Source organism: Bombyx mori, chromosome 10, assembly GCF_030269925.1.
Source record: "Bombyx mori chromosome 10, ASM3026992v2".
NCBI lineage: Eukaryota > Metazoa > Arthropoda > Insecta > Lepidoptera > Bombycidae > Bombyx > Bombyx mori.
This window is the reverse complement of record NC_085116.1, coordinates 10891888-10919190: the sequence shown is the minus strand read 5'-3', so window position 1 is coordinate 10919190 and position 27303 is coordinate 10891888. Positions and strand designations below refer to the sequence as shown.

The following is a 27303-nucleotide window of genomic DNA, read 5'->3' as shown; positions in this document are numbered from 1 at the left end:
CTACCACCAGTAAGACTCGGCTGACTCGAACAAATGTACCTAAATACTTGTCTCGTTCTAGTTTCAAATCACAATGCTGTTGTTTTTGTTGTAGTCCTAGGGTACTCCGCTGGTATATAGAGCCCTCACAAGTAGTCTCCAATTTACCCAGTCTTGCGCTTTCTCCCTGATATCACTCCAGGCCATTGGTATTAAATAAATATTCCGTAGGATTTTTTTTGTTCGTGCTCCACGCATCGTGTGGACGGCTTCGTGTTAACAAATCCCAAATCCCATTTGTTTATATTCTTTAACGATAGTCGCAGCTAATCGTTGCCATAAAATAGTACAACGAATGATTGTAATATAAAATAATTTGAGAACTGTTTCCTGTACAACTCACTGAGCGTGGGCATTATCATTCAGTTCGGTAGTGAACAACGTAACCGGGTGTAAATTTAATAAACTCTGTTTGATAAAAATGAATATAAAAAAAAGAAAATGAGGGTGAGTACTATGTTTTACAATCAATTAGGTTTTGAGTTGAACTATACGTTTCACCAAATTTCTTTTCTATTTTGAATTCTCCTTTTAGAAAGTTATTTACCGAAAAAAAATTGTATATACCTATAGACATTTTCCGGTATTTAGAATAAATACTCCTGAGCACAACGAAAGTATTACCTATTATGGTCTTTATTATATCTAAATTTATGTTGTTCTATTTAAGAAATTCTAGGACAGTATTTTATAACGTGACATGTTTCTTTACCCAAATTAAAAAAAATATATACAATTCGTGTGCAGTAGACATATTGCATTTATTTTAACTGTTATATTATTTAATTTTCAGGTCAGAATCCGCAAAGTAAGGGGCTTATTAACAAAGCTACTTTATGTGGGATGTTTATGGATCCTCTTTACTAGCTGCAAGAACAATAAAACGATAAGCCAATTTGTGTCTTCATTTAAACTAAGAAATTTGCTACCGAGCTCAACTTTTTTTTCTGGTATACCATTTTATTTTTATTTTATACTAATTTTTGTTCATTAAAACGAGGTGCGTTTCTATTTATCTGTATTAAATAAACAACAAGTTTTAATTCATTCGCGAGTTTCATATTTCAAATTAATTGACAAACATTTTAATAATACACACTTTACATTTGGCTCGACAAGCTCACGGCGTGAATACCATGAAGCAGCTTCAGACGTGAAGTCAAAGTTCCGATTGCATTATACAACGGCAGTTCCATGATGAAACTCATGGTAGCTTCGCGGTAGAAATGCCGAAAACGAGCTAAAGTAAACTGTAAAGATACTCGAAACTTCGTAAATAATTTAATGACAATAAAAACGCGAAATTAAACCGTAAAATAAGTTGTCATTATGTCTACGATTCGTGAAAACCGAAGAAAATACTGCTAATTGTAAATAGTTACAAACCTCGCACATTTCAACATAAAATGCTCATTACAACATTACTGCTATGTGATTACCTAAAACATACAATTCAATTTATCAGGAACTTGTAAAACGCACAGGTTCAATACACATCGACGCTTGAAAGGCAAACGTGACTAAGCGACAATAACTGCTTTGTACATAAATGATAGGAAATAACCATATTCGATGCGCAAAAAATATATATTTCTAGGTCTATTAAAATCATTTCAATCCTACAGCTACTAGCTAGATTCTACTGCAGCTAGATTCGTTAAAATAAATTTTGTTTTCAGGTATTTTAACTTTGAATTAGTCTACTGTAAAGTTCACGCATTGTCGCTTAGTCACGTTTGCCTTTCAAGCGTCGACATGCATTTTGATTTAGAAAAAAAAAACACATCAAGTCATACCTAACATATACAAAAAAGATATGATATGGATCATCACCAACACATGACTGGCCAGGTTAATTATATGTGTCAAAACCTTCTAGAAAGAATTATGGTTATGTTTCCTGCACGAATGATGCCTATCCCCCATTACTAAGTTACCTACCCAAAAAGATATTTTTTTTTATTGCTTTGATGGGTGAACGAGCTCACAGCCCACCTGGTGTTAAGTGGTTACTGGAACCCATAGACATCTACAACGTAGAAGTACGTCTCAAGAATCTATGTTTTGTTAAGTTCATTTTGGTATATGAATGGTTACATAATGAATAAACTTGTTTCAATTATTTTACATTAAACATGTGACAGAAATTATGACCTGACTAGGTATATATACAAAAAGTTATTCAAAACACATATTCTGGTATAATGATTTTCCAAATGTGGATAGGTAGATAATATTAACAAACAACAAAACCTAAATTTATACAAACGCAATACACGATAATTTCATAACTATCTTTTACGAAATTCATTTATACATTACTATGTACCTCCCCAATTATCTCACATAGGCCTTATAAAACACGTATATATTTATTCAAATTCTCACATTTTATAAATATATTTTTTTGTCTACCCTGCTGTCTGCGTTGTTGGTTTTGAATACTGAGAATTTATGTAACCCTATTTAAGTTAATTTATTTCAGAATTCAATGATTATCTAATTAGTACGCCGGGATGTCACATACCGAATCATGCGATGATGTTCACCAAAGCAATTAATTACAACCATAAGTGTCCGGTTCGAGCGATATTTATAAAGTATTTGAATAATAATAAGATACTGTTTCAAATTAATAAAAAGCAAATGCTGAAATACGTGAAGAAATCGATGTATTCTAGGATTAATTGCTGTTATAAATTCGTCACTGAATCAAAGGACGGAAAGCTCACGTATGTGGATAACTTTTTTAATAATATCATATTAATTCCAATACAATTCTTTGCTTTTATAGACAGCTATAAAATGAATTCAGTAGTTAAGTACTAATTTAAGAAATCCATATACCTAACATGATAATATTAAGTAGACACTCACCAATTTACAATTTTAACAGCTTGTTGTTTCTTCTCTAGGTATAGTAAATGTTCAGGCTTTAAGAACGGAGGAAAAGTAAAATTGCTTCAAGAAACTATCCGGGTAACATGTACAGTTAAGAATAAGAAAGATACGAACATAATCTACGATGATATTTACAAAGTAATAATAAAACGTAATGATAAGAAACGAGCAAGTAAATTGAAACCCTGGAATGTCCTTGTATTGGGAATGAGCCATATGTCACGAATGCGATTTTATAACGACATGCCTAAAACCGGCAATTTCTTTAAAGACAACGACTGGTTAGACTTCAGAGGATTCAACAAAATAACACGAGAGGCTCTATCAAATGTACTAGTTCTTCTAGCAGGCAAAACATTAACTGCAATAAAAGCACAATCTCTAGATGGTCCGGTAGAAAAATTAATATGGAATGCATATCAGAATGCGGGTTATGTTACAGCTTTCGGTGAGGATGATAGGTTGCAACTGTTAGACAATTTAGCTAGTCAGTTAAATATAAAACCGACAGATCATAAATTACAGCCCATCTATCGCATCGATCACAGACGTATAGGCAACTATATGTGTACAATGAAACTACCATCCGGTATTCACTTACTTGATTACGCTCATCAATTTGTCGATTTATACAAAAACAAAAACTTTTTCGGATTTTTTTGGCTAAGCTCTTATACCCAACATTATGATGGCATGCCTTCGCTAATCGACTCGGAGATAGCACAGTTATTTGGAAACATAAAAAATATTGGCGTGCTCAACAATACTTTTGTAATATTTTTAAGTGAGACCGGTATGAAGTCAGCCAATTCGAAGTCATCAATAGCATCGTATTACGAAGAGCGGTTGCCAATGTTATTCATGTGGGTGCCATTAGAATTTAGAAAAAAATACATAAATGAATATAACAACATAAAATCCAATCAGATTGTTTTAGTAACCCCTTATGATATTAATCAGACTTTAAAAGACATTTTGGAATCCAGGGTAAAATTAACCAATAATAGTATATCCAATACATGTCCCAAGTGTAATGGTCTCTTTAAAAAGATATCTTTAACGAGAACATGCACAGGCGCGGGTATCGACGAAAATGTTTGCACTTGCCGAGATTACTCTACTCCTCCCTACAACAATTTCAATGTGCAAACTAGTTTGGAGTTAGCAGTCTCTTATATTAAAAACAGGGCTAGATCTGTACAAACAATAACGTGCATGATTTGCGAAGAAATGGAACTAAACAGCGTAATCAGCGTGCATTCCTATTTTTATTCCAACCAAACGTACTACGTATTGGCAATTCAAATGCAACCGAGGAACATGATGTACAGAGTAACCGTCGTTGTACAAAAAGATAATTTTTCTCTTGTTCACCCGATAAACAGTTTAACTCCACCTGTAACTGGAAGATGCGCCATTAGAACGGAGGACACTATGTATTGTGCTTGTAATGTGACTTTTTGTAATATTCAATCATCGGACTCACCCCCACCACAATAATTAAAATGTGACATTTTCTTTTAATGACTCATATAGTGAACCATAACCATGGTTAATGGGAACAGCAAAGTTACTACTATTAAGGTTTTATTTTCCTACCTAAGCTGGTGGTGTAGAAAGAGCGTAACCTTAACTAGTAGGTGAGCTCATGGGGCTAAAACCTGACGATGTTGCTAACACGAACCATAGCAAGAGCCGTGCTTCGCAGAATCTACCACCGGATCGGAAACGCTACCCATTGAAAAGATCCGGCGAGAAACTCAGTGGGCTGTGTCTGTGGGTTAATTTACTCGCTGAGCCCTTCATCGCAAGCGACGGGTTCGACGAGAACGATGACCGGTGCTTGGGGTAACTAAAAGCACCGTTAGTGGATCGGGAGGATCCGAAATGACGTGAACTATTAAGGGGGGGCACTTCTCATGAAATCCTGTTTAGTGCAGAACCTGCCACGGATACCCGGAAACAAGAAAGCGATTTAAAAATGTACATTGGTGGAACGTCACATAAACAAAACAAAAAACCTTCTGGAGCTCATCAGTTCCAGCAATATATCATATGGAAAAGTCGTCATATAAAAAAGATAAGTATTTTTTGTTTTTTTTTTATGATTGAAGGATTACTGGTGGCCTGGAGGCCTTTCCAGTTTTACCAGGACGCTACCAGGCTCGCAGGGCGAGCAAAGGCTCAACCAGGAGGGGTGGGATTTGTTAACAACTGCCCGAGCGCCTCCGAAGGAGACCTAACAACTCCAGAGCAGCTGCTTCGCGAATGAAATACCGGATCAATATCAATATCAATCAATCGGATAATCGGAATCGCATTCCACTGAGAAGATCCCGCGAGAAGCCCAGCGGGTTGATGCATGGGTTAGGTTGCACGTATAACTCGTTGTCGAGTTCGACTAGTATGGTTACCGGGGTAGTTAGTATTGTCTAGATTAATTCCTCAGAGCATTCCATGTGGAACATTCTTTCGGTACCCCTGTATAAAAACTCTTATACCTTTCCATTGTTATCAGCGTTATTTTATTGTTATACATATTTGGTAAATTGGTCATATGGTACAACAATAGACACCTATAGGGGGTGCGCATTTATGAAATCACTGTGAGACTGTACTATTTATTTTTACTGTAATATGTAAATATCTTATCATATTTCTTTATTACTCACTAGCGGCCCGCTCCGGCTCCGCTCGGGTCTTTAACAAAAATTTCAACGATATTTGACGTTGTTTTATTTTTTAAATAAAAGAACACTTATTGCGGCATAATTATAATAGTTAGACATATGCTGTCGCACCGCTTTTTGTAAATAATAATGTGTTCTACAAAGTCGTAGTACATTATTTTATTCTATCATTAATAGTTTTCGCAGGGCACGCGATGAAGAATATTTTAGATATTTTTTTCATATTGGGTTACATTATTAGAGTTTTAGTAAGGATCCCAAATTTTTTTCAAAAATATTATAGCCTATGTCACTCGGGAATAGTGTAGCTTCCAAACAGTGAAAGATTTTTTCAAATCAGGTTCAGTAGTTTCGAAGCCTATTCAATACAAACAAACAAACAAATCTTTCCTCTTTATAATATTAGTATAGATTAGAACTCACTGCCAACCTGGCATAACCGAAACCTATAGATATCACAATAATGAAAAACACACAGGGTCATGAAGTTGAAGTCCCAATTGCACTTGTTGTATAACGGTTGTCCCACAGTTCAACCGGAAACGCAGTATGCGTTAACATTACTATTAGCATTTACAAGGGTTGCCTCTGTTCCTATGCCAATATCAACTTATTAAAAAGTTGATCAGGTAATTGTAGTATTTATAGAAACTTTCATACCTTTTTTTATAATTTTTATTCAACTATAGTACATACATAAATGATATATATGTAACATTAAATTAACTTACTAGGTCATATCACATGTCACCTAATTTGCATAAATTTAGTCATGGCTTTATTAAATTAAACCTCTATCCTTTCATAATTTGTACTATAAAACAAGACATAATAATATAAACACACATATACAATGTTTCACAGTGTTATAATCGAAATTACTAAAAATAAGAATGAAAATATGAAAAAAAAATTAACACACACAATATATTTTTGACTACTACACTACAAAAAATAGGAATTTAGTTTTTAAAACTTACATTTTTTTTTATTCACTGTATATGTAATAGTGACTTTTGAGTTCACTACTATCAACCATAAAATGTAAATCATAGTGATCTCTATTAATAATATAACAATGTCAATAAAATTATTTTTAAACTAAAAAAAAACAGAAACTTCTTAAATATAATTATTATCTGAAAACATCTGCATAAGGATAACTTAATAAAAAAATATTTCATATTTATAGCTACAAAGCATTTCGTTTCATATGATGATAACAATAAGTTTAAAAGATCATGAGATCACAGCATACTAACACAACCAATGTTAGATTTACAATAAGGAAACTAAATGCAGTTTAACTTAACAATAAAATAAAGAATTAAAATATTTGAGTTAAATATAGTAGTTGAATAAAGATCTGGCCAAATTAAAATGGTGTCATGGAATAAAGATCAAAATTAGGACATTTCATGTCTTTTTTCCTACATATAAATTAATAGAATGTATAGTTTGAAAATTACTTTATATTGAATGAAGTTTTATTAATAGATCTTCCCAATAAAAAAAATATATAGTTAATTAGCATTCACAATGCTGTATCATCCTTAACTATTAATGATAAGTAGCAGTAATTTGGCATACTAAAATGAGATTAAATTAGGTAAAAACTTACACAAGTAAACTTTTTGTCAAGCCATGGGGTTTGCTCGGGAAGATTAAAAATAATGAGAGCTGAAGTACAGCCAATGTACCTCCAATGAAGTTTGGTGTCTGAAATTGAAAAAAGATGTAAAGATTAGTAAATAATTCAATAAATTGTTAATAAATTACATTTTTAAATGTAATTATTAAATTTTTTATATTATTTTATGTTTTAAAATCAGAGTACTTCATTCCTTAAATTCATTCCTGTACACTTCAATTTATCCTAGATAAGATAGTTTTAGACTTAATACAGCTGTCATGATTATCTGTATTAGATTACAATTGATACAAAAGTATAACAATAAATGTTACTTTTAATTGCAATAATATATTTTTTAAATGTTCACACTGTAGAATTATCTTTTTATCAGATCTAAGATAAAAAATAACTGAGTACATTCTGATAGTAGATATTGAATACTTCTGAAAATTATAATTGTAAAATTTTCTCATATTATGTTGAATGTTTTATTTAATGCTTCATAAGGTCAGCATGAATCATTTGACCAAATATATTGTAATGTATAAACAATATTAATACATACTGTAATATATACATCCTCTTCAATTAAGCCATATAGGAACCATGTTGCAGACACGAAAAAAGACATTAGTATCATTGGGAATGGAAGACATTCAGTACATTTTACTTTTAGGACATAAAATAATTTACTCAATGGAGAAGCTATCGTCAACAGTGTGAAGGAGCATGCTAACAACCCTGCAACATAAAACAGAAAAGTGACTGTACAATAAATCTATGTATTAGTTTAGACAAGATAATTTGTTGAAATTAATTTTTCAACTCACCTAGTCTACCCAAAAGTAGTTCATTGTCATCTTCAACAGACACATATCCAAGTGTGAATATTATAAATGCAACCATAGCAAAAATCTGTTTCAAAACTGATGACTTTTTAAATGTGAAGATGTAGAACACAGCTGTATAGGCAAACATGAGCGTCACACCAATTACATTGACAAACACAATTTTATTGTCATGTTTAGTAAGTCCATACAATATCCAGAGAGCGGCACTGAAACACATAAATTAATATTTAAGTAAACTTTAAAGTCAAATGCAAACAAACTATTTGTTTTTGAGTTTCATTTAAAATTCGAAACGTTTCCAATTTTATATAGGTACTTAAATCATATAAACAAATGTTTTGAATCTTACGACATGACGCCACATATAAATGGAAGCGGAGAAGCTTCAGCTGTGGTCCGATTTACGACATATTGTTTGCAAACTAGACTGTAACAAAGATTCAAAATTAGCCATTGGTTCCTTCTTAGAAACACAAGTTAACACAACACATGAATACATGACTTAACTTACATTCCAGAAAGAAACTGTAAAATGGTTATGGTTACAGCAACACTGCTAACAAAATCCTTTATTTGAGAAAGATGCATTTTATTTATCCTATTAAATATTCATTCGTATCATTACGTGTTTCTTTGAACTGTTCTGATTTATTTTGAAATTTGCTCCACAATGCTACAATGCTTTTCACCAATGAGCATTGAACATGCTGGAGTGACACTGAAAGATAGACACATAGATTATACACTTAATATATTTGAGATAGATGCGCAACTCTCATTTTTATTTTTGCTTTAGTTAGAGCCCGGGACAGCAGGCGTCGCTGCTGTTGATTATTAGTCTCCCTACCCCCCACCAGGTGGCTTTTTTAGTAATTTTAATATTTTTTATAATTAATTCTCTTTATGAAAAAATCTTATCGTTTAGAATCGCTGAAATTCCCGGTAGTACTTATGAAATATTAAAGAACGTTTGATTGTGTTCAGCATTCTAATCGATAAGACCTTTTCATACAGAGAGAAAACAGTTTTTTTAAATAAAAAGCTGTAATTCTCTGTAAGCTATTTAATTTCCCTATATTACAAGCAATTTACTGTTAAAAGATAGTATGAACGTACAATTGTATAAAATTTCGAATAACAATAACTCCTCTAGATTAATCCTACTAGAGTACTTAATAACATTAAATCGAAAGTTATCTAAAAGTTAATTAAGTCTAGATAATCAAATCATTCAATGTCACTTAAGTCATTTGTGCGAAATATAAACATGTCAGCTTTCCATTACAAACATAGTAGACAATTTGAATTAAATTTAATAAATTTGTTTCTTAACTATAGCAGTTCTTGCTTAAAGTTGATCGTGACAGATCATGACCTTGTATGAAAATATTACATCTATAAACACTACCTATGCTTCGTCATACAATAATTGTCATTTATACTAGCATTGTAGAGATAATACACACACTAAAGTGAATACTAAATTATTCTTAGCATTCTTATAAACATTTAGAAATTTAAGAAACGATTAACCCACAATCATGTTCATAACATGTGACATTTTGTTCTGCACAAACGTTTTATTACATGATTTGAAAAACAAAAAATGTTTCAAAAATGTAATGATGATTTAAAGTACTCTTAAATATTGATAGTTTGTACTTAATGACGCTTATAGTAATCTTAGACATGATTACATTAGTTATACTTTTATTCCCTATCTAAATTATTTCTATTCTGACGTTTCTGATGCTTTAGCTTTGGTAATACTAGATGAAACAAACAGCAGATTGAAAGAAAATCATCTTAAAGTTAATTACATTCATTACAAACCATTAGTTTACATTTTGTTACAAAAGAAACTGGTGTTCGTTACATGCAAATGAATTATAAACATACACATGCAAACATAAAATGTAAATTTATCTTTTAATCCAAATTAAATGTACACTGATATTACATCTAAATAATAGAAAGGGTTTCGAAAATTTTTATTGCACTCAACAGCAGACGAGCACGCAACCCGGCCCATGATAAGTGGTCACCAGTGCTTATAAACTTCAGCAGTGCCATAGGGGTTGCTGTCTATCACTTAAGTTTTAATAAATTATTAATATACTCAGTCACAAGCATATTGATTTCACATAACGAAAATGTAAGAAACATAATCGTGTTTGGGCATTTTCATTTATATCTGCTCATACAGAAAACACAACTTAGCAAATATATTCCACAGTTAATCTAAATAATTGCAAATAATGCTTTTAAAGACCGTTGACTTTTGATCATTAATTAAAATCATCTTCTCGTAGAATGTACTAAAGGTTATTTACAAAAATTTATATCAGTATTTTCATATATTACTAACTTACTAATTACAACTATTCAAACGTAATACTATAACTATAAGAACTAAACAACCTATTTTAAAACAAAATTGGCATCAATTTAGTTCTTATGAACTATTTCAATTATTAATTTATCAATTATAAACATATTTAAAAAAAATTAAGATCCCTTGAGAGTTCACGTTCCTTGCTGAATCAGTTTCTCTTCTGAAACGGAGAAACAAAGTATCTTAAGTATGTAACAAATATTGAAAAAATACGACCATGAAAAATTTAGTGTTAATGTAATCTTACTTACAAATTAATATATTATATAACACGTTCTGGTTCAAATATAGTGCATCAATCTTTTCATGTTTCAGACATTTTAGTGCTCCTTATAATTTTTCCATAAAATTTTGTTATTATCAAACCTTTGTCTACAAAAATAAAAACATTATTTTATATTGGGTAGAAGGATGAACGTGGTCACAGGCCACTTGGTGTAACTTAGTTATCAAACACCAGGAAACAAAACGTGAATGCCATCATCTAACTTTGGATGTGAGATCAATTGTGCTGTATTTTATTTAAACAGGAAAGCATGACTGATTGATCATTCCAAAAAACTAGTTCGGGCCCACTTGACAATAAGCATATAATACGCTGAGTTGCAAAACATAAATACTTCCACCCACTCGAGACAATTTTATTATCTGAGGTGTGTGTGTGATAGTACGAGACTTAATACCGACTGTTTTGATCAAAACTTAACATATATGATAGCTAGGCAGCAGAAATAGGAAGGACCATTAGTTGGTGCTAATTCATTTAATTATATTATGAATAATAATTCTGTTAGCAAATAATATACCGGGAAAATAGTGTAAACTCACCGTTATCAAGGCATCCGAAATAGCATTTCATTTTCGATCTTCGAGGCATGCTGATTTTTAATAATAAACATTCTGTAAGAAATGAAAATAGTTACACAGGCTTACGAAACGCTAACGAAGAAAAAAGTATTGGAGCCAAGTTATGTCTAAAGAGAATTCAAAACAGAGTTTCTCAATGTCTAATCGTCTAGTATTCTCATAAAGCTAAAAGTTGCTCTAAATTAATACTACAACGTAAAATAACTCACACCAAGACAAAAAAAAACGATTTAAAAAATTAAATCGTAACGACATTTTGAAAACTTTTTTTTTTTTTGAGATTGTTTTACGGCCCTGGAATTTTGAAAACTTCAAAGCAGTGTTTCCACTTACGTTTTTTTTAACACATTTTACCCTAGTTTCTCTTGAATTTACCCTAAAATTTCCTAGACAACTTTCATAAATCCTTTATATAGAAAGCGTAAATAAAATACAGAAAATAAACCACAGCATATTATTTAATGTAGGTATATATAATATAAACGCCCCCAGAAGATCACAGATCTATAGGATTAGAATTTTCAAGGAAGTCGACGCATTGCTTTTATATTCTTTTGCTGCACAACCTAACACTGTTCGGTTCTAAAATTGAGCAATTGTTTGCTGGCAAAGTTGGGAACTTTCTATGAAGCAAGCCGTTCAGGGTTTCATTAGAAAGCCTGTTTCTTTTGTCAGTTTTTAAATTTGAGAACACTGAATAATCTTTCCACCTCAGTCTTTGAAGAAGGAACTGCTAGCAAAAGTGAAATGACAATTACAAGGTTTTCGTAAATGAAATTACCATGATAATCTTTCATGGTACATGAAGTACCTGTATATTACAATACAAGTAAGTTCTGGTGACATCAACGAAAATAGGTAAATAAAAATTTGGCGGATTATACTTATTGGGATTCTGGGGAATCCCTAAGAAAAAGCAGTGGCTTAATCTATGATTTACTTTACTAGAGGGTTACTGTTGAATCAAACCTTTATAGTTTTTATACACAACTCTGTTTTATTCTTTTACTTGTCAACTCGACTTAATGTCATTCTCTCTCCATAAAATAAAATGTTCATTGTTTTACTTTAATTATCGTTTATTTTAAAATTCACAACAGTTACTAGTATAGGCTTTGCTTTTTACCCCGAAATATCCTAAATCCTGGTATTTTTTAAATTGTCTTTATCATCCAAAATATCAGCTATTTTTCCCTAAAAAAGGGAGAATTCCCTAAAAGTGGAAGCACTGCTTCAAAGTACGCTACATTTTTTATTGAGTCAGAACTCATATCTGCCATCTAGTGAGTTTATTAGATCATTAATGCCTAAAAGTTACAAAAATGACGTCGCCACAGGAGTAAGATGACGCTAGTTGTATGTTATTTTCCTTTGTATGGGAGTTGAGGTGAATGAAGTTAGCACCTCAAAAAAAATTTTTTTTCCTATTTTATACTTATTTTCTATCAATTCGTTTGTTCATCATTTGTTCATGATTGTTCACTGTTAATAATTGTTTGTTCTGCATTTATTTATTTAAAAAAAATATTTAAAAATATACCTACAAGTTAGCCCCTCTAATGCAATTTTTAATATTTTTTCATCCTTAATGACTCGTAAATATTCATTTTCGATTGTTCTTATATAAAACACGTTTGTTCTCTTTCGAAATTACTCGTTTTTTGTTTAATTTACTATTTTTATTAGTTGAATAAATGTATGCAAATTAAGTGTACTGCGCATGCGTCAACTATAATGCCTAAACTTTCTACGCGGTTTTAATCGTGAAAAAAAATAATAATATCGTATTAAAATGTTATTTTACTAATGTTAGGAATATAATTTCGACTGTGTAAAAAAGCTATTATAATGTATACCTATATTATCTCTTGAAAGATAAATAATGAACATATTTACTTATTTTTTTATATTACCTATGTGAACTACCTATCTTTTTTATACCTTCATAACGATAAGTAGGAGGATGGAAAAAATGTATTTGGTCTAACTTAAAGCCAATGCACATTATTTCATTTATTAATTTTTTAATTTTTTTAATTAAACTGTATACCAATTAATTGCTCCTTCAGGATTTATATTTTTTTTTCACGATTAAAACCGCGTAGAATGTTTAGGCATTATAGTTGACGCATGCGCAGTACACATATTTTGCATACATTTATTCAACTAATAAAAATAGTAAATTAAACAAAAAACGAGTAATTTCGAAAGAGAACAAACGTGTTTTATATAAGAACAATCGAAAATGAATATTTACGAATCATTAAGGATGAAAAAATATTAAAAATTGCATTAGAGGGGCTAACTTGTAGGTATATTTTTAAATATTTTTTTTAAATAAATAAATGCAGAACAAACAATTATTAACAGTGAACAATCATGAACAAATGAATTAATAGAAAATAAGTATAAAATAGGAAAAAAAATTTTTTTTGAGGGGCTAACTTCATTCACCTTGGGAGTTGCACCCCCCTGGATAGACATTTGACATTTAACATCAAATAAAATGGAATTCAATTATCTATGATCTGCACCAGGGGGGTGCAACTCCCATACAAAGGAAAATAACATACAACTAGCGTCATCTTACTCCTGTGGCGACGTCATTTTTGTAACTTTTAGGCATTAATGATCTAATAAACTCACTAGATGGCAGATATGAGTTCTGACTCAATAAAAAATGTAGCGTACTTTGAAGCAGTGCTTCCACTTTTAGGGAATTCTCCCTTTTTTAGGGAAAAATAGCTGATATTTTGGATGATAAAGACAATTTAAAAAATACCAGGATTTAGGATATTTCGGGGTAAAAAGCAAAGCCTATACTAGTAACTGTTGTAAATTTTAAAATAAACGATAATTAAAGTAAAACAATGAACATTTTATTTTATGGAGAGAGAATGACATTAAGTCGAGTTGACAAGTAAAAGAATAAAACAGAGTTGTGTATAAAAACTATAAAGGTTTGATTCAACAGTAACCCTCTAGTAAAGTAAATCATAGATTAAGCCACTGCTTTTTCTTAGGGATTCCCCAGAATCCCAATAAGTATAATCCGCCAAATTTTTATTTACCTATTTTCGTTGATGTCACTAGAACTTACTTGTATTGTAATATACAGGTACTTCATGTACCATGAAAGATTATCATGGTAATTTCATTTACGAAAACCTTGTAATTGTCATTTCACTTTTGCTAGCAGTTCCTTCTTCAAAGACTGAGGTGGAAAGATTATTCAGTGTTCTCAAATTTAAAAACTGACAAAAGAAACAGGCTTTCTAATGAAACCCTGAACGGCTTGCTTCATAGAAAGTTCCCAACTTTGCCAGCAAACAATTGCTCAATTTTAGAACCGAACAGTGTTAGGTTGTGCAGCAAAAGAATATAAAGGCAATGCGTCGACTTCCTTGAAAATTCTAATCCTATAGATCTATGATCTTCTGGGGGCGTTTATATTATATATACCTACATTAAATAATATGCTGTGGTTTATTTTCTGTATTTTATTTACGCTTTCTATATAAAGAATTTATGAAAGTTGTCTAGGAAATTTTAGGGTAAATTCAAAAGAAACTAGGGTAAAATGTGTTAAAAAAAACGTAAGTGGAAACACTGCTTTGAAGTTTTCAAAATTCCAGGGCCGTAAAACAACCTCAAAAAAAAAAAAAAGTTTTCAAAATGTCGTAACGATTTAATTTTTTAAATCGTTTTTTTTTGGTCTTGGTGTGAGTTATTTTACGTTGTAGTATTAATTTAGAGCAACTTTTAGCTTTATGAGAATATTAGACGATTAGACATTGAGAAACTCTGTTTTGAATTCTCTTTAGACATAACTTGGCTCCAATACTTTTTTCTTCGTTAGCGTTTCGTAAGCCTGTGTAACTATTTTCATTTCTTACAGAATGTTTATTATTAAAAATCAGCATGTCTCGAAGATCGAAAATGAAATGCTATTTCGGATGCCTTGATAACGGTGAGTTTACACTATTTTCCCGGTATATTATTTGCTAACAGAATTATTATTCATAATATAATTAAATGAATTAGCACCAACTAATGGTCCTTCCTATTTCTGCTGCCTAGCTATCATATATGTTAAGTTTTGATCAAAACAGTCGGTATTAAGTCTCGTACTATCACACACACACCTCAGATAATAAAATTGTCTCGAGTGGGTGGAAGTATTTATGTTTTGCAACTCAGCGTATTATATGCTTATTGTCAAGTGGGCCCGAACTAGTTTTTTGGAATGATCAATCAGTCATGCTTTCCTGTTTAAATAAAATACAGCACAATTGATCTCACATCCAAAGTTAGATGATGGCATTCACGTTTTGTTTCCTGGTGTTTGATAACTAAGTTACACCAAGTGGCCTGTGACCACGTTCATCCTTCTACCCAATATAAAATAATGTTTTTATTTTTGTAGACAAAGGTTTGATAATGACAAAATTTTATGGAAAAATTATAAGGAGCACTAAAATGTCTGAAACATGAAAAGATTGATGCACTATATTTGAACCAGAACGTGTTATGTAATATATTAATTTGTAAGTAAGATTACATTAACACTAAATTTTTCATGGTCGTATTTTTTCAATATTTGTTACATACTTAAGATACTTTGTTTCTCCGTTTCAGAAGAGAAACTGATTCAGCAAGGAACGTGAACTCTCAAGGGATCTTAATTTTTTTTAAATATGTTTATAATTGATAAATTAATAATTGAAATAGTTCATAAGAACTAAATTGATGCCAATTTTGTTTTAAAATAGGTTGTTTAGTTCTTATAGTTATAGTATTACGTTTGAATAGTTGTAATTAGTAAGTTAGTAATATATGAAAATACTGATATAAATTTTTGTAAATAACCTTTTGTAAATTCTACGAGAAGATGATTTTAATTAATGATCAAAAGTCAACGGTCTTTAAAAGCATTATTTGCAATTATTTAGATTAACTGTGGAATATATTTGCTAAGTTGTGTTTTCTGTATGAGCAGATATAAATGAAAATGCCCAAACATGATTATGTTTCTTACATTTTCATTATGTGAAATCAATATGCTTGTGACTGAGTATATTAATAATTTATTAAAACTTAAGTGATAGACAGCAACCCCTATGGCACTGCTGAAGTTTATAAGCACTGGTGACCACTTATCATGGGCCGGGTTGCGTGCTCGTCTGCTGTTGAGTGCAATAAAAATTTTCGAAACCCTTTCTATTATTTAGATGTAATATTAGTGTACATTTAATTTGGATTAAAAGATAAATTTACATTTTATGTTTGCATGTGTATGTTTATAATTCATTTGCATGTAACGAACACCAGTTTCTTTTGTAACAAAATGTAAACTAATGGTTTGTAATGAATGTAATTAACTTTAAGATGATTTTCTTTCAATCTGCTGTTTGTTTCATCTAGTATTACCAAAGCTAAAGCATCAGAAACGTCAGAATAGAAATAATTTAGATAGGGAATAAAAGTATAACTAATGTAATCATGTCTAAGATTACTATAAGCGTCATTAAGTACAAACTATCAATATTGAAGAGTACTTTAAATCATCATTACATTTTTTAAACATTTTTTGTTTTTCAAATCATGTAATAAAACGTTTGTGCAGAACAAAATGTCACATGTTATGAACATGATTGTGGGTTAATCGTTTCTTAAATTTCTAAATGTTTATAAGAATGCTAAGAATAATTTAGTATTCACTTTAGTGTGTGTATTATCTCTACAATGCTAGTATAAATGACAATTATTGTATGACGAAGCATAGGTAGTGTTTATAGATGTAATATTTTCATACAAGGTCATGATCTGTCACGATCAACTTTAAGCAAGAACTGCTATAGTTAAGAAACAAATTTATTAAATTTAATTCAAATTGTCTACTATGTTTGTAATGGAAAGCTGACATGTTTATATTTCGCACAAATGACTTAAGTGACATTGAATGATTTGATTATCTAGACTTAATTAACTTTTAGATAACTTTCGATTTAATGTTATTAAGTACTCTAGTAGGATTAATCTAGAGGAGTTATTGTTATTCGAAATTTTATACAATTGTACGTTCATACTATCTTTTAACAGTAAATTGTTTGTAATATAGGGAAATTAAATAGCTTACAGAGAATTACAGCTTTTTATTTAAAAAAACTGTTTTCTCTCTGTATGAAAAGGTCTTATCGATTAGAATGCTGAACACAATCAAACGTTCTTTAATATTTCATAAGTACTACCGGGAATTTCAGCGATTCTAAACGATAAGATTTTTTCATAAAGAGAGTTAATTATAAAAAATATTAAAATTACTAAAAAAGCCACCTGGTGGGGGGTAGGGAGACTAATAATCGACAGCAGCGACGCCTGCTGTCCCGGGCTCTAACTAAAGCAAAAATAAAAATGAGAGTTGCGCATCTATCTCAAATATATTAAGTGTATAATCTATGATCTGCACACCATACGCCCCGTGAAAAAAAAGGGCGGGAACGTCAAACTAAATAGGCGCTTTTTTCAAGTTAATTTTAATTTATTTGGTTTTAGCCCTTTTTTACGACATTGTTTCCTAATTTTTCACTGTGTTTGAGTTTAAAATTATATTTCATAAGTGTGTTCCGTAATAATGGACGATGACGACGGGGGTGAGGGCTTCAGCTCCGCCCCTGTGTCCGCTCCCATAATAATGGGAAAAAGAAGAATGAAGTCATCTGAATACGACGAAAGCCGCAAAATAAAAATGACTTTCATTAAAAATAAGCGCGGTCTTTTTAAAGACCACCATGCTCTTTACGAAGACCTTACAAAAAAAGAATACCCAGTGCTTCTTCAATCAAGCATCTCACAACCAAATAACAGAGTCCCAATGGACCTGTTAAAAATAAACAAAGCATTAAAAAATATTCAAGGGGTCCAGTATGTCAAAGCTGCTGGTACCTTTTTTGCTAAAATTTACTTTGGCTGTGCTCGGGATGCCAACGCTTTTTTATTAAATGTAAGTTTTATGGAGTTAAACAATTGGACAGCAAAAATACCTTACGATAGCATTGAGAGTCAAGGAATTATTCGAGCTCCTGTGGAATTGAACGAAGAATCTCTTTTAGTAAATTTAAAAGCTTCATGCACAATACTCGGAGTAAAAAGATTTTTCAAAAAACAAGAGAATGGAAGTGACAAGCCACTGCAAACTGTGCTGGTTACATTTTTGGCGTCTAGCCATCCTGATCACGTCACATACGAGCATATTTGGATGCCTGTTTCGGATTATATTAGACCTGTGTTACAGTGCTTCAAATGCTACAAATTCGGACATGGAAGTGGTGCCTGTAAAGCCACTCAAGTTTGCTCTATTTGTTCAGGCAATCATTTTTATAAGGAGTGCAGCACTCCCAACATCTTCAAGTGCTCCAACTGCAGTGGGCCACATTCTGCAGTTTCTTACTCTTGCTCAGTAAAGGCAGCCAAGGTTGCTGAAGTAAAAAATAAGATCATCGGCAAGCAAACATCATATGCAGCCATACTAAAGACTCCTGTCATTAAGAACCCCGTGACCTCTTCTGACATACCTATATCTGCGAAGACCCCTCAAGGTAGGGCTTTAATTTCAGACATTATCAATTCAGAAATTGTCATCAGAACCATTACAAAAACTTTAATAGAATTGTTAAAGAAAAAGGATTCTAAATCCCCTTCTGGACCTATATCTACTCAGTTAATTAAAGAAATGCTAGTAATGAATTTTACATCATAAATTATGGATAGTTCTACTCAATCTTATATGCATAATTCTGTTGGTCAGTTTAATATCATTCATTGGAACTCTAGAAGTTTATTTCCTAAATTAGATCAACTTAAAAATTTCCTCAGTAAACTTGACAAGTGTGTTGATATGATTTTATTCAATGAAACCTGGTTAACTTCACATAAAATCATCAAATTACCTGGATTTAATGTTATAAGAAGAGATTCCAACCACCCACATGGTGGGGTTGCTATTGCATTACGCTCTAAGTATAAATTTAAAATAATAGACACAATTTCTCAATATCATTTTCAAAATATTTTAATTACAGTTTACATTAATAATTTTTCTTTTGACATTTTATGTGTTTACATTCCTCCACCACCAAATGGTAAGTTCACTATTAATTTATTGAAAGATTCATGTTCTAAATTTGTTTCAAATAATTATTTAATAATTGGTGACTTCAATGCACATCATGCTTCCTGGAGTTCAAGAGTCAATGATAGAAGAGGTAAAGCCCTTCATGATTATGTGGAAAGTTCTGAGTTAGTTTGTTTAAATGATGACACAATCACAACCTTTGCTCCATTTGGTCAACAAGGAAATGTATTGGATCTAGTATTCGCTTCCCCTGCTCTTAGCTCTAGTTGCACAGTTTCTGTCCTTGATGATTTGCTCAGTAGTAATCATTTCCCACTACTTATTGAAGTCTTTAACGATGCTTTTCTTCCTTCCCATCCTTCCTTTGGCCCGACCACCTCTTCAATAAATCAAGTTGATACACTAGATAATACCTCTTTAGCTAACATAAATTTTAATAAGATTGACTGGTCAAAATTTAATAAGTTATGTGAAAGTGAGTTTTCAAGTTTTAGCTTCGCTGATAACCCTCTTGAAAATTATAATATGTTTTTGAGTATTTTACATGACATATTAATGACTTTTGACAAAAAGTGTTACTCGCACAAAAAACGGAATTGTTCCAAAGCTGTTCCTTGGTGGAATGCTGATTGTGACCGCGTAGTTTTACAAGCCAAAGTTGCTTTATTATCGTACAAGCATTATCCAAATATGGAAAACTATATTATTTTTAAAAAGCTGGACGCTTTGAAGAAAAGAACTTTATATGAAATAAAACGTTCAAGCTGGATGAATCTTTGTTCATCATTCAATCGAATGACTTCGAGTAAAATTATTTGGGATCACATTCGTAGATTTAAGCACGCTAAACTCAATAACATTTCTTCGTCTTCAAGTTTTTTTCAAAATCCCGCTAATGCATCTTTGTTTTTGGATTCGATAGCTGGTTCTGAGAATGAAATTTCCGAATCTAAGTTACAAGATTTTTTTAACAGCCACGGAAAACCGGAGGCTCAATGGCTGGTAGACCCATTCTCTATGGGCGAATTTGCGACTGCATTAGAAAATAAAAAGGAAACCTCCCCTGGTCCTGATTTCATCTCTTATAAAGTAATCAAAAATCTTCCCCAGTATGCCAAGGAAATTTTATGTCAAATATTTAATGATCTTTGGCAAAACAACTGTATTCCTCCGATTTGGAAAACTCAACATGTAGTACCGATTTTAAAGCTTTACAAGGATCCCAACTGTATCAATTCTCACAGACCCATTTCATTAACTTCTTGTTTTTCGAAAATTTTCGAAACTATGTTAAAAAACAGGTTAGAGTGGTTTACTGAAAATAACAACTTAATACCAAGTACTCAATACGGATTTCGTAAAGGTAAAAGTACAATAGATAACTTAAGCTGTTTGATTGGCGATATTAAAAATAACTTCCATAATAATCAATTTACATTAGCGGTATTTTTGGATATTAAAGGGGCTTTTGATAATATAGATCATTCCTACCTTATTGAAAGTCTACATTCTTTAGGCTTTCCAGGACATGTTCTGTTCTGGCTGTACAATTTCCTGAACAAGCGCTCTATGTTTTTGAAAATTAAATCTAGTTTATTTGGTCCTAAAATTTCTACTAAAGGTACTCCTCAAGGTTGCGTTTTATCACCTCTCATATTCATACTTAGTTTAGTATGTTTCATAAAGAAAATTCCAAATTCTGTTAAACATTTATTCTTTGCTGACGATCTTGTTCTCTATGTAAACTGTAATGATATTAAAAGTGGTGAATCGGTTATGAATAGTTGTTTGCGTAATATTTACGATTTACTTACAAATTCCCTAAAACTTGAGGTCAATATTTCCAAAAGTACTGCAATTTTATTTTCCCAAAATGGATTGCATTACCCTAAAGTTTTATACAATTATGTTATTATTCCTGCTCAATCTTTCGTAAAATATGTTGGTCTTTCTCTAGATTTTGATCTTTCGTGGAAAACTCATATTGATGTTATTTGTAAAAGAGCTGAATTAGGTTTGAATATATTAAAATCGCTAACTGGAATAAAATGGGGAGCTGATCCCAAAGTTTTAAAAACTATTTACATTGCAACAATCCGAAGCCATTTCGATTATGGCTGTATGTTCTTTTCGGACGCAAATTTTTCTCTTCTTAAGAAATTAGATATTGTGCAAAATAGAGCATTACGAATAATTACTGGTGCTATGATGTCGTCTCCCATTAATTCCTTGGAAGTTGAGGCTGGTATTGTTCCTCTATTCATACGAAGAAGTTTTATATTAGATAATTATTGCCTTAAGCTTATTAGCCGTGATAATCAAGTAACTTACAGGTATTTGAAGTATGCAAATATTCCAAATTATAATTTAATTCCGCTTCCTAATTCTTCATCCATATCCAGTGCCTTAACGTACTTGAATTTTGAATTTCAGGATGTGGTATTTTGGTCTACCGTATTGCCTTGTTTCGAATATAACTTTCATGACATGTTGAGAGATGTGGCTGTTGATCTAATCAAGTTTAAATCTAAAAATGATTTTCTGGAGTTCCTTGAAGATAAGACTGATTTTGTTAAAGTGTATACAGATGGCTCTAAAACTAAAGATAGAACTAGTTTTGCATTTTTTGATTCATCCATGAACATAGGATCAGTTTATAAATGTAGCAATTTTTTCTCTGTTTTTTCGGCTGAAGTACTAGGCATTATATATGCTTTAGAGCACATTCGAGTAAATTACTCTGCAGGGGACAAAATTTTAATTCTATCTGATTCAATGAGCGCCTTGCAAGCTCTTAGAAATAAATGTATTAGTGCATCTGTAAATTATTTAATTTATAAGTTAAGAAGTTGTTTGAGTTTTTTGTATTTTAGAAATATATTTATTGAATTTTGCTGGGTGCCAGGTCACTCTGGTATTGTGGGTAATGAATTTGTTGATAAATTAGCGAAATCTACAAAAGATATAAATATTTCCGATTTTAAAGTTCCGTATTCAGATTTAGTTTATTCAATTAAACAAAATATGATGAAACGTTGGTCTAATTACTTGTCTAAGTCCAGAGAAACGAAAGGTAAATGGTTAGCTGAAATAGTCCCAGTACCTAGTACTAAATCTTGGTTTGATAGTTTTAGATTCTTCCCGGGAAGAGCCTTTATATCGATTATTTGTAGATTACGTATAGGCCACGGCCATTTTCCTGCGCATCTTTTTAGATTAAAGTTAAGTGATTCAGCTGCATGTACTTATTGTAACTCTGGCATGTGTGATCTAGATCATATTTTTTTTAATTGTCCTGAATTCAATCAACAGAGATTATTGTTTAATGCATTATGTAAAGACACAGGCTTAAAATCTATTCCTAATTCCATTCAAGGTATTTTAAAGCTTCCACAACTATTCTCAATAGTGTATAATTTTGTACTTCACACTATAGGACGACTATGAATGTATAATTCATGAATGTATCATAGGTCTCCTGCTTATGTGCAAGTTTAATTATTTTTTTATAACGACTCATATTCTTTTTTTGTTGTTTGTTGAAAGAAAACTTGTAAGTTTTTATTTTTTTATAGTAAGTTCTTGCAATTCATTTTGTCATTAATTTGTTATTTTCAATGATTTGTAATTGTTTCTTGGTTTGGTTTGTTTCTTTTATTTGTGTTTTATTGTAAGTTCTAGTTCATGTTCTATTTTTTTGTAAAATTAGTTTAAGCTGATGGCCGTGTTGCCAATGCTTTCAATAAATTAAAAAAAAAAAAAAAACCATACGCCCCGTCGCGTCATGACGTATGCAAGCGTAGTGTTCGTTCACGCGGCCCACACTAACTTGAAACCCCTTCAGGTTATTCAATCCCGATTTTGCAGGATAGCCGTCGGAGCACCATGGTTTCTCAGGAACGTGGATCTTCATGATGACCTGGAACTTGACTCAGTCAGTAAGTATCTACAGTCGGCATCATTGCGCCACTTTGAGAAGGTGGCACGACATGAGAACCCTCTTGTCGTGGCCGCTGAAAACTACATACCCGATCCTGTAGACCGAATGGTAAACAGTCGACGTCGCCCAAAACACGTCATTACGGATCCTCCCGATCCATTAACGGTGTTTTTAGGTATCACAAGCACCGGTCACCGTCCTCGTCGAACCCGTCGCTTGCAACGAAGGGCTCGACGAGCGAATTAACCCATAGACACAGCCCACTGAGTTTCTCACCGGATCTTTTTAGTGGGTCGCGTTTCGGATCCGGCAGTAGATTCTGCGAAGCACTGCACTTGCTAGGGTCCCTGTTAGCATTACTCCGGTTTGAGCCCCGTGAGCTCACCTACCAGTTAAGGTTACGCTGAAATAGCCTCTCAAGACTATCAGCATAGGTAGGAAAAAAAATGTCTTTGCCACAAAAGACCACGGTGTACGAGTTACGTTTTCTTTTTCTGTCGAATTGGCGTACTGAAGTATGAAAATTGGCGAATTAAAAAGGTCTTTTGACACTTGACATTTGTTCACTTCTTACTAGTGTTCTCACTTTTATGGATTTGGCCATTTTTAGGGTGAAACTAAGAACTTCATGTACGACTTTGGGCTTTTTTAACGAAGGAGGAAATTTTAGAGAAAAACACTTTAATGTGGTAGCAATCTTTATTATATTATGCTCTATAGCTCAATATTTGCGGATAAAGTCTTCAAATTATTTTCGTATATAATCCAACACATGTTGTTTTACCTTTCGGTTAGTTTTAATTATATTAATTGTAAAGGACTTAGAAATTAGTAAGTATATCTGTATTAATATATTAATATACGTTTAATTTTTTATTTTTTATTTTTATTTACGTGATGCACAATTTTTATACAAATTGTTGGAAATTTTATGTCGAAAATATTATTTTGATTCTAAAACGGTTCAATTTAGACCAAGTATTTTTTGTTTTGATTCTATAAATATGTATATCCTAAAATAGTAGTACCAAATCTTGCAAAACAAATCGATTACATAATCGAAACCAAGTATTAGGGATTATATTTAGCATTTTATATTTAATATTTTCAGGGAGTATATTTAATATTTTTAGGAAAACAGGTAAAACAGATAAAAAATGCCAATTGAACTTTACTGGAATAAGATATTAAGCTTGATCGACTTGATCCATAGGTACTATCTGGAGCCACTGCGTTCATCCACACTGCGCTTCCAAAGGCTTTGAAATGAAGTCTCCTCTACGATGTTCTCTGAGCCCTGTGACATGTCCTTCTTCAAACGAGGCTGGTGGAGAGTTCAGCAGTAGGCAGTGGCTTGGCTCTGCCCCTGGCATTGCTGACGTCCACGAGCGACAGTAACCACTCACCATCAGGTAGATCATATATTCATCTGCCTACAAAGGCAATAAAAAAAATTAAGGCCTTGACAGAATAGTTTGGAATAAACTAGGATTGCTAACTGTTCAATTTTGGAGCCTAGTGCCACGTTCAGTGCTCTCAAATATATTAAGTGTATAATCTATGTTCAGTGCCGCGAAAATGTGTAAGAGTAGAAGAGTAACGTTACGGTTTTTGATTCCTATTTAATTCTTCATTGTTAGTTTAATTTTTTATACTAAATGCAAAGATATTTTATTTAAATTAATTCTTCGTCCTGAATTTGAGATTTTACCTTTAAGAGATAATTTCTAAGAAATTTAGGGCAAAACAATAATCTTAAGTGGAAGCACTGCTTTTTCTGACTTCGTAGAGAAACTTCCTTTTTGGCGGGAAAAGGAGAGCCGCGTATTTCAAATAAAATTTTATTTTATTTTAAATTAAATTGTCTTTTTCAAGACAGAGTACTTATAATAGAGAAAAATGTCTTCAGAAAGTGATGGTGATGAAGACGGGTCTAAAAAGTCACCCGTAGACTTGAAAAAGAGGCGATTAGATACTATAAAATCGAACGATGTCGATAAGTATAAACCTTACTCTAAACCAGATTATAAGCGATCCTATCCGGATAATAGTAATAAAGAAGAGTTCCCCGTTTACGTACAGGGAATTAAACCGGAAGATAAGATCGGTAATAAAAATCCTTTGCAATTGTCAAACATTTTCAAAAACGTGAAGGGCATCAAGGAATGTCGTCGAATTAATGCGGCCAAAATTATGCTGGTTTTCAAACAAGCTGCAGCTGCCAATGATTTTCTGAGTCACGTGAGCTTACGTGACAATAATATGAAAGCTTTTGTACCAGCCTCTTCGGTGGAGCGAGTGGGTAAAATTCGTTTTATCCCGAAGGAATGCAGTAACGCGGATTTATACCACAAACTAATGGCAGACTCTGAAATTGTTGGTGTTAGACGTTTTATGAAAAGAACTGGTGATGGTCTGGAACCCCTCACTACTATAAGCGTTACCTTTGTAGGAACTGTTCTCCCTCAGTATGTTTATTTAGACAACTGGCGTTACAGAGTTTTCACTTACATTCCTCCTCTGATGCAATGTTTTAAATGCATGGGATTTAGACACAGTGCCAAAGTATGTCGAAACGATCAGGTATGTTCAAAGTGTTCAGGTGGTCATTCCTATAAGGAATGCTCAGCTGAATTTTTGAAGTGTGTTAACTGTGGAGGAGACCACTTGGCAGTATCCAGGTTTTGTCCTCAAAAAGCGGCTCAGATTAAAAAACATGAGAATAATTATTCATCTAAAATGTATTCAACTGTATTATTGTCAAGTGATTTTCCTCCGTTGTTACCTAATGATAAATCAGTTGTAAAGTTAGCTCACAATAAATTAGCTCCATCTACTGTCCAACCTAAGAAACAAAAGTTATCACAAAATTCTTCACATAGCTCAACTGCAGTCCAGTCTGCTCCTTCTAATATTGGTTCTTATGATCAGCTCATTAAAGATGATCAGTTCTTGAGTAAAATTATCAAAACTTTAGTTATGTTAGGCAATTCTAATACAGCAAACACAACTGCTCACATTAAGGAGATCTTAATTCAAAACTTAACAAAATAATGGATTATTTACGATTAATGCAACATAACATACAGAGTGTCAATAATAAAAAACCACTTCTTAAATCTTTATTGTATGAAAATAAAATAGATGTGTGCTTGCTGAATGAAACTTGGTTAAAAGATTCTGGTCTGCCTTTTTATATACCTGGTTATATTTTTGTTGGAAAAAATGCAAAAAATGAGCATGGTGGTGTAGGTATTTTAATAAAAAATAATATTAAATTTAAGGTGGACTTTTTGGCGGGAACGCGAGGAGTGAAGTTGTGTGATTTGTTTTATTTTGTCTATTTAGTGTTTCTTCAGGTTTAAATGTGTAATAACGGTGGTTTATTAACTGTTTAATATCTGTGAAAGTGCACAAATGTGGGAAAATGAAACAAAGCTGCTGGACGTAACTTCTCGGGTTCCTCCAAAAAGTCCACTGAAAAAATCTCAGTAAATGACCACCATTTTACTGCGATTATATCTCATCCCATATCATCTCATTTCATTAAATTTCATCCCAGTTGATTAATGTTTCAAATTAATCATCTTCATTTCATTTCACTCCATATTATCATTTTTCATAAAATTAAGAATATAAAGTAAAATAAGACATGACTTAAAGGTCTTAGTTACCAGGTCATAAAATCTCTTAAAAAAAAAAAATTAAATTTAAGGTCTTAAAAACTACTTTCTATCAAAATATTCAATTTATAGCTATTTCTATAATAACAGTATGTGGTCCTGTCTCGGTGCTATGTGTGTACTGTCCACCAAATAATAGCTCCATTAGTTTGAGTACTTTGAGAAAGATT

At 32.0% G+C, this 27303-nt stretch overlaps 2 protein-coding genes and 1 long non-coding RNA gene across 6 annotated transcripts; 2 read left to right on the top strand and 1 right to left on the bottom strand.

The window, feature by feature from the left end:
- Window positions 1-357: 357 nt before the first annotated feature.
- On the top strand, window positions 358-6556 carry LOC101735861 (uncharacterized). Its single transcript, XM_012697575.4, has 4 exons — window positions 358-486; window positions 833-989; window positions 2525-2771; window positions 2955-6556. Exons 1-4 carry the CDS (start codon window positions 481-483, stop codon window positions 4438-4440), a joined length of 1896 nt encoding a protein of 631 aa, XP_012553029.1. The 5' UTR covers window positions 358-480; the 3' UTR covers window positions 4441-6556.
- On the bottom strand, window positions 6283-26071 carry LOC101742380 (sugar transporter SWEET1). 3 transcript variants are annotated; one of them, XM_062670676.1, is made up of 7 exons: window positions 23539-26071; window positions 23277-23435; window positions 8626-8832; window positions 8464-8541; window positions 8094-8320; window positions 7829-8004; window positions 6283-7349 (listed from the first exon to the last, which is right to left on the bottom strand). In XM_062670676.1, the coding sequence occupies exons 3-7, from the start codon at window positions 8700-8702 to the stop codon at window positions 7248-7250; spliced, it is 660 nt and encodes a 219-aa protein (XP_062526660.1). In that variant the 5' UTR covers window positions 8703-8832; window positions 23277-23435; window positions 23539-26071; the 3' UTR covers window positions 6283-7247. The 3 variants fall into 3 exon arrangements, with proteins under 3 accessions (XP_062526660.1, XP_062526661.1, XP_012553028.2); XM_062670677.1 differs by having other exon boundaries at window positions 23277-23429; XM_012697574.4 differs by lacking the exon at window positions 23539-26071 and having other exon boundaries at window positions 23277-23444.
- Window positions 13364-17521, top strand: LOC134199541 (uncharacterized). 2 transcript variants are annotated; one of them, XR_009974085.1, is made up of 3 exons: window positions 13898-15098; window positions 15275-15923; window positions 16015-17521. It is a non-coding gene; the product is annotated as an uncharacterized LOC134199541 (long non-coding RNA). The 2 variants fall into 2 exon arrangements; XR_009974084.1 differs by having other exon boundaries at window positions 13364-15923.
- Window positions 26072-27303: the final 1232 nt, after the last annotated feature.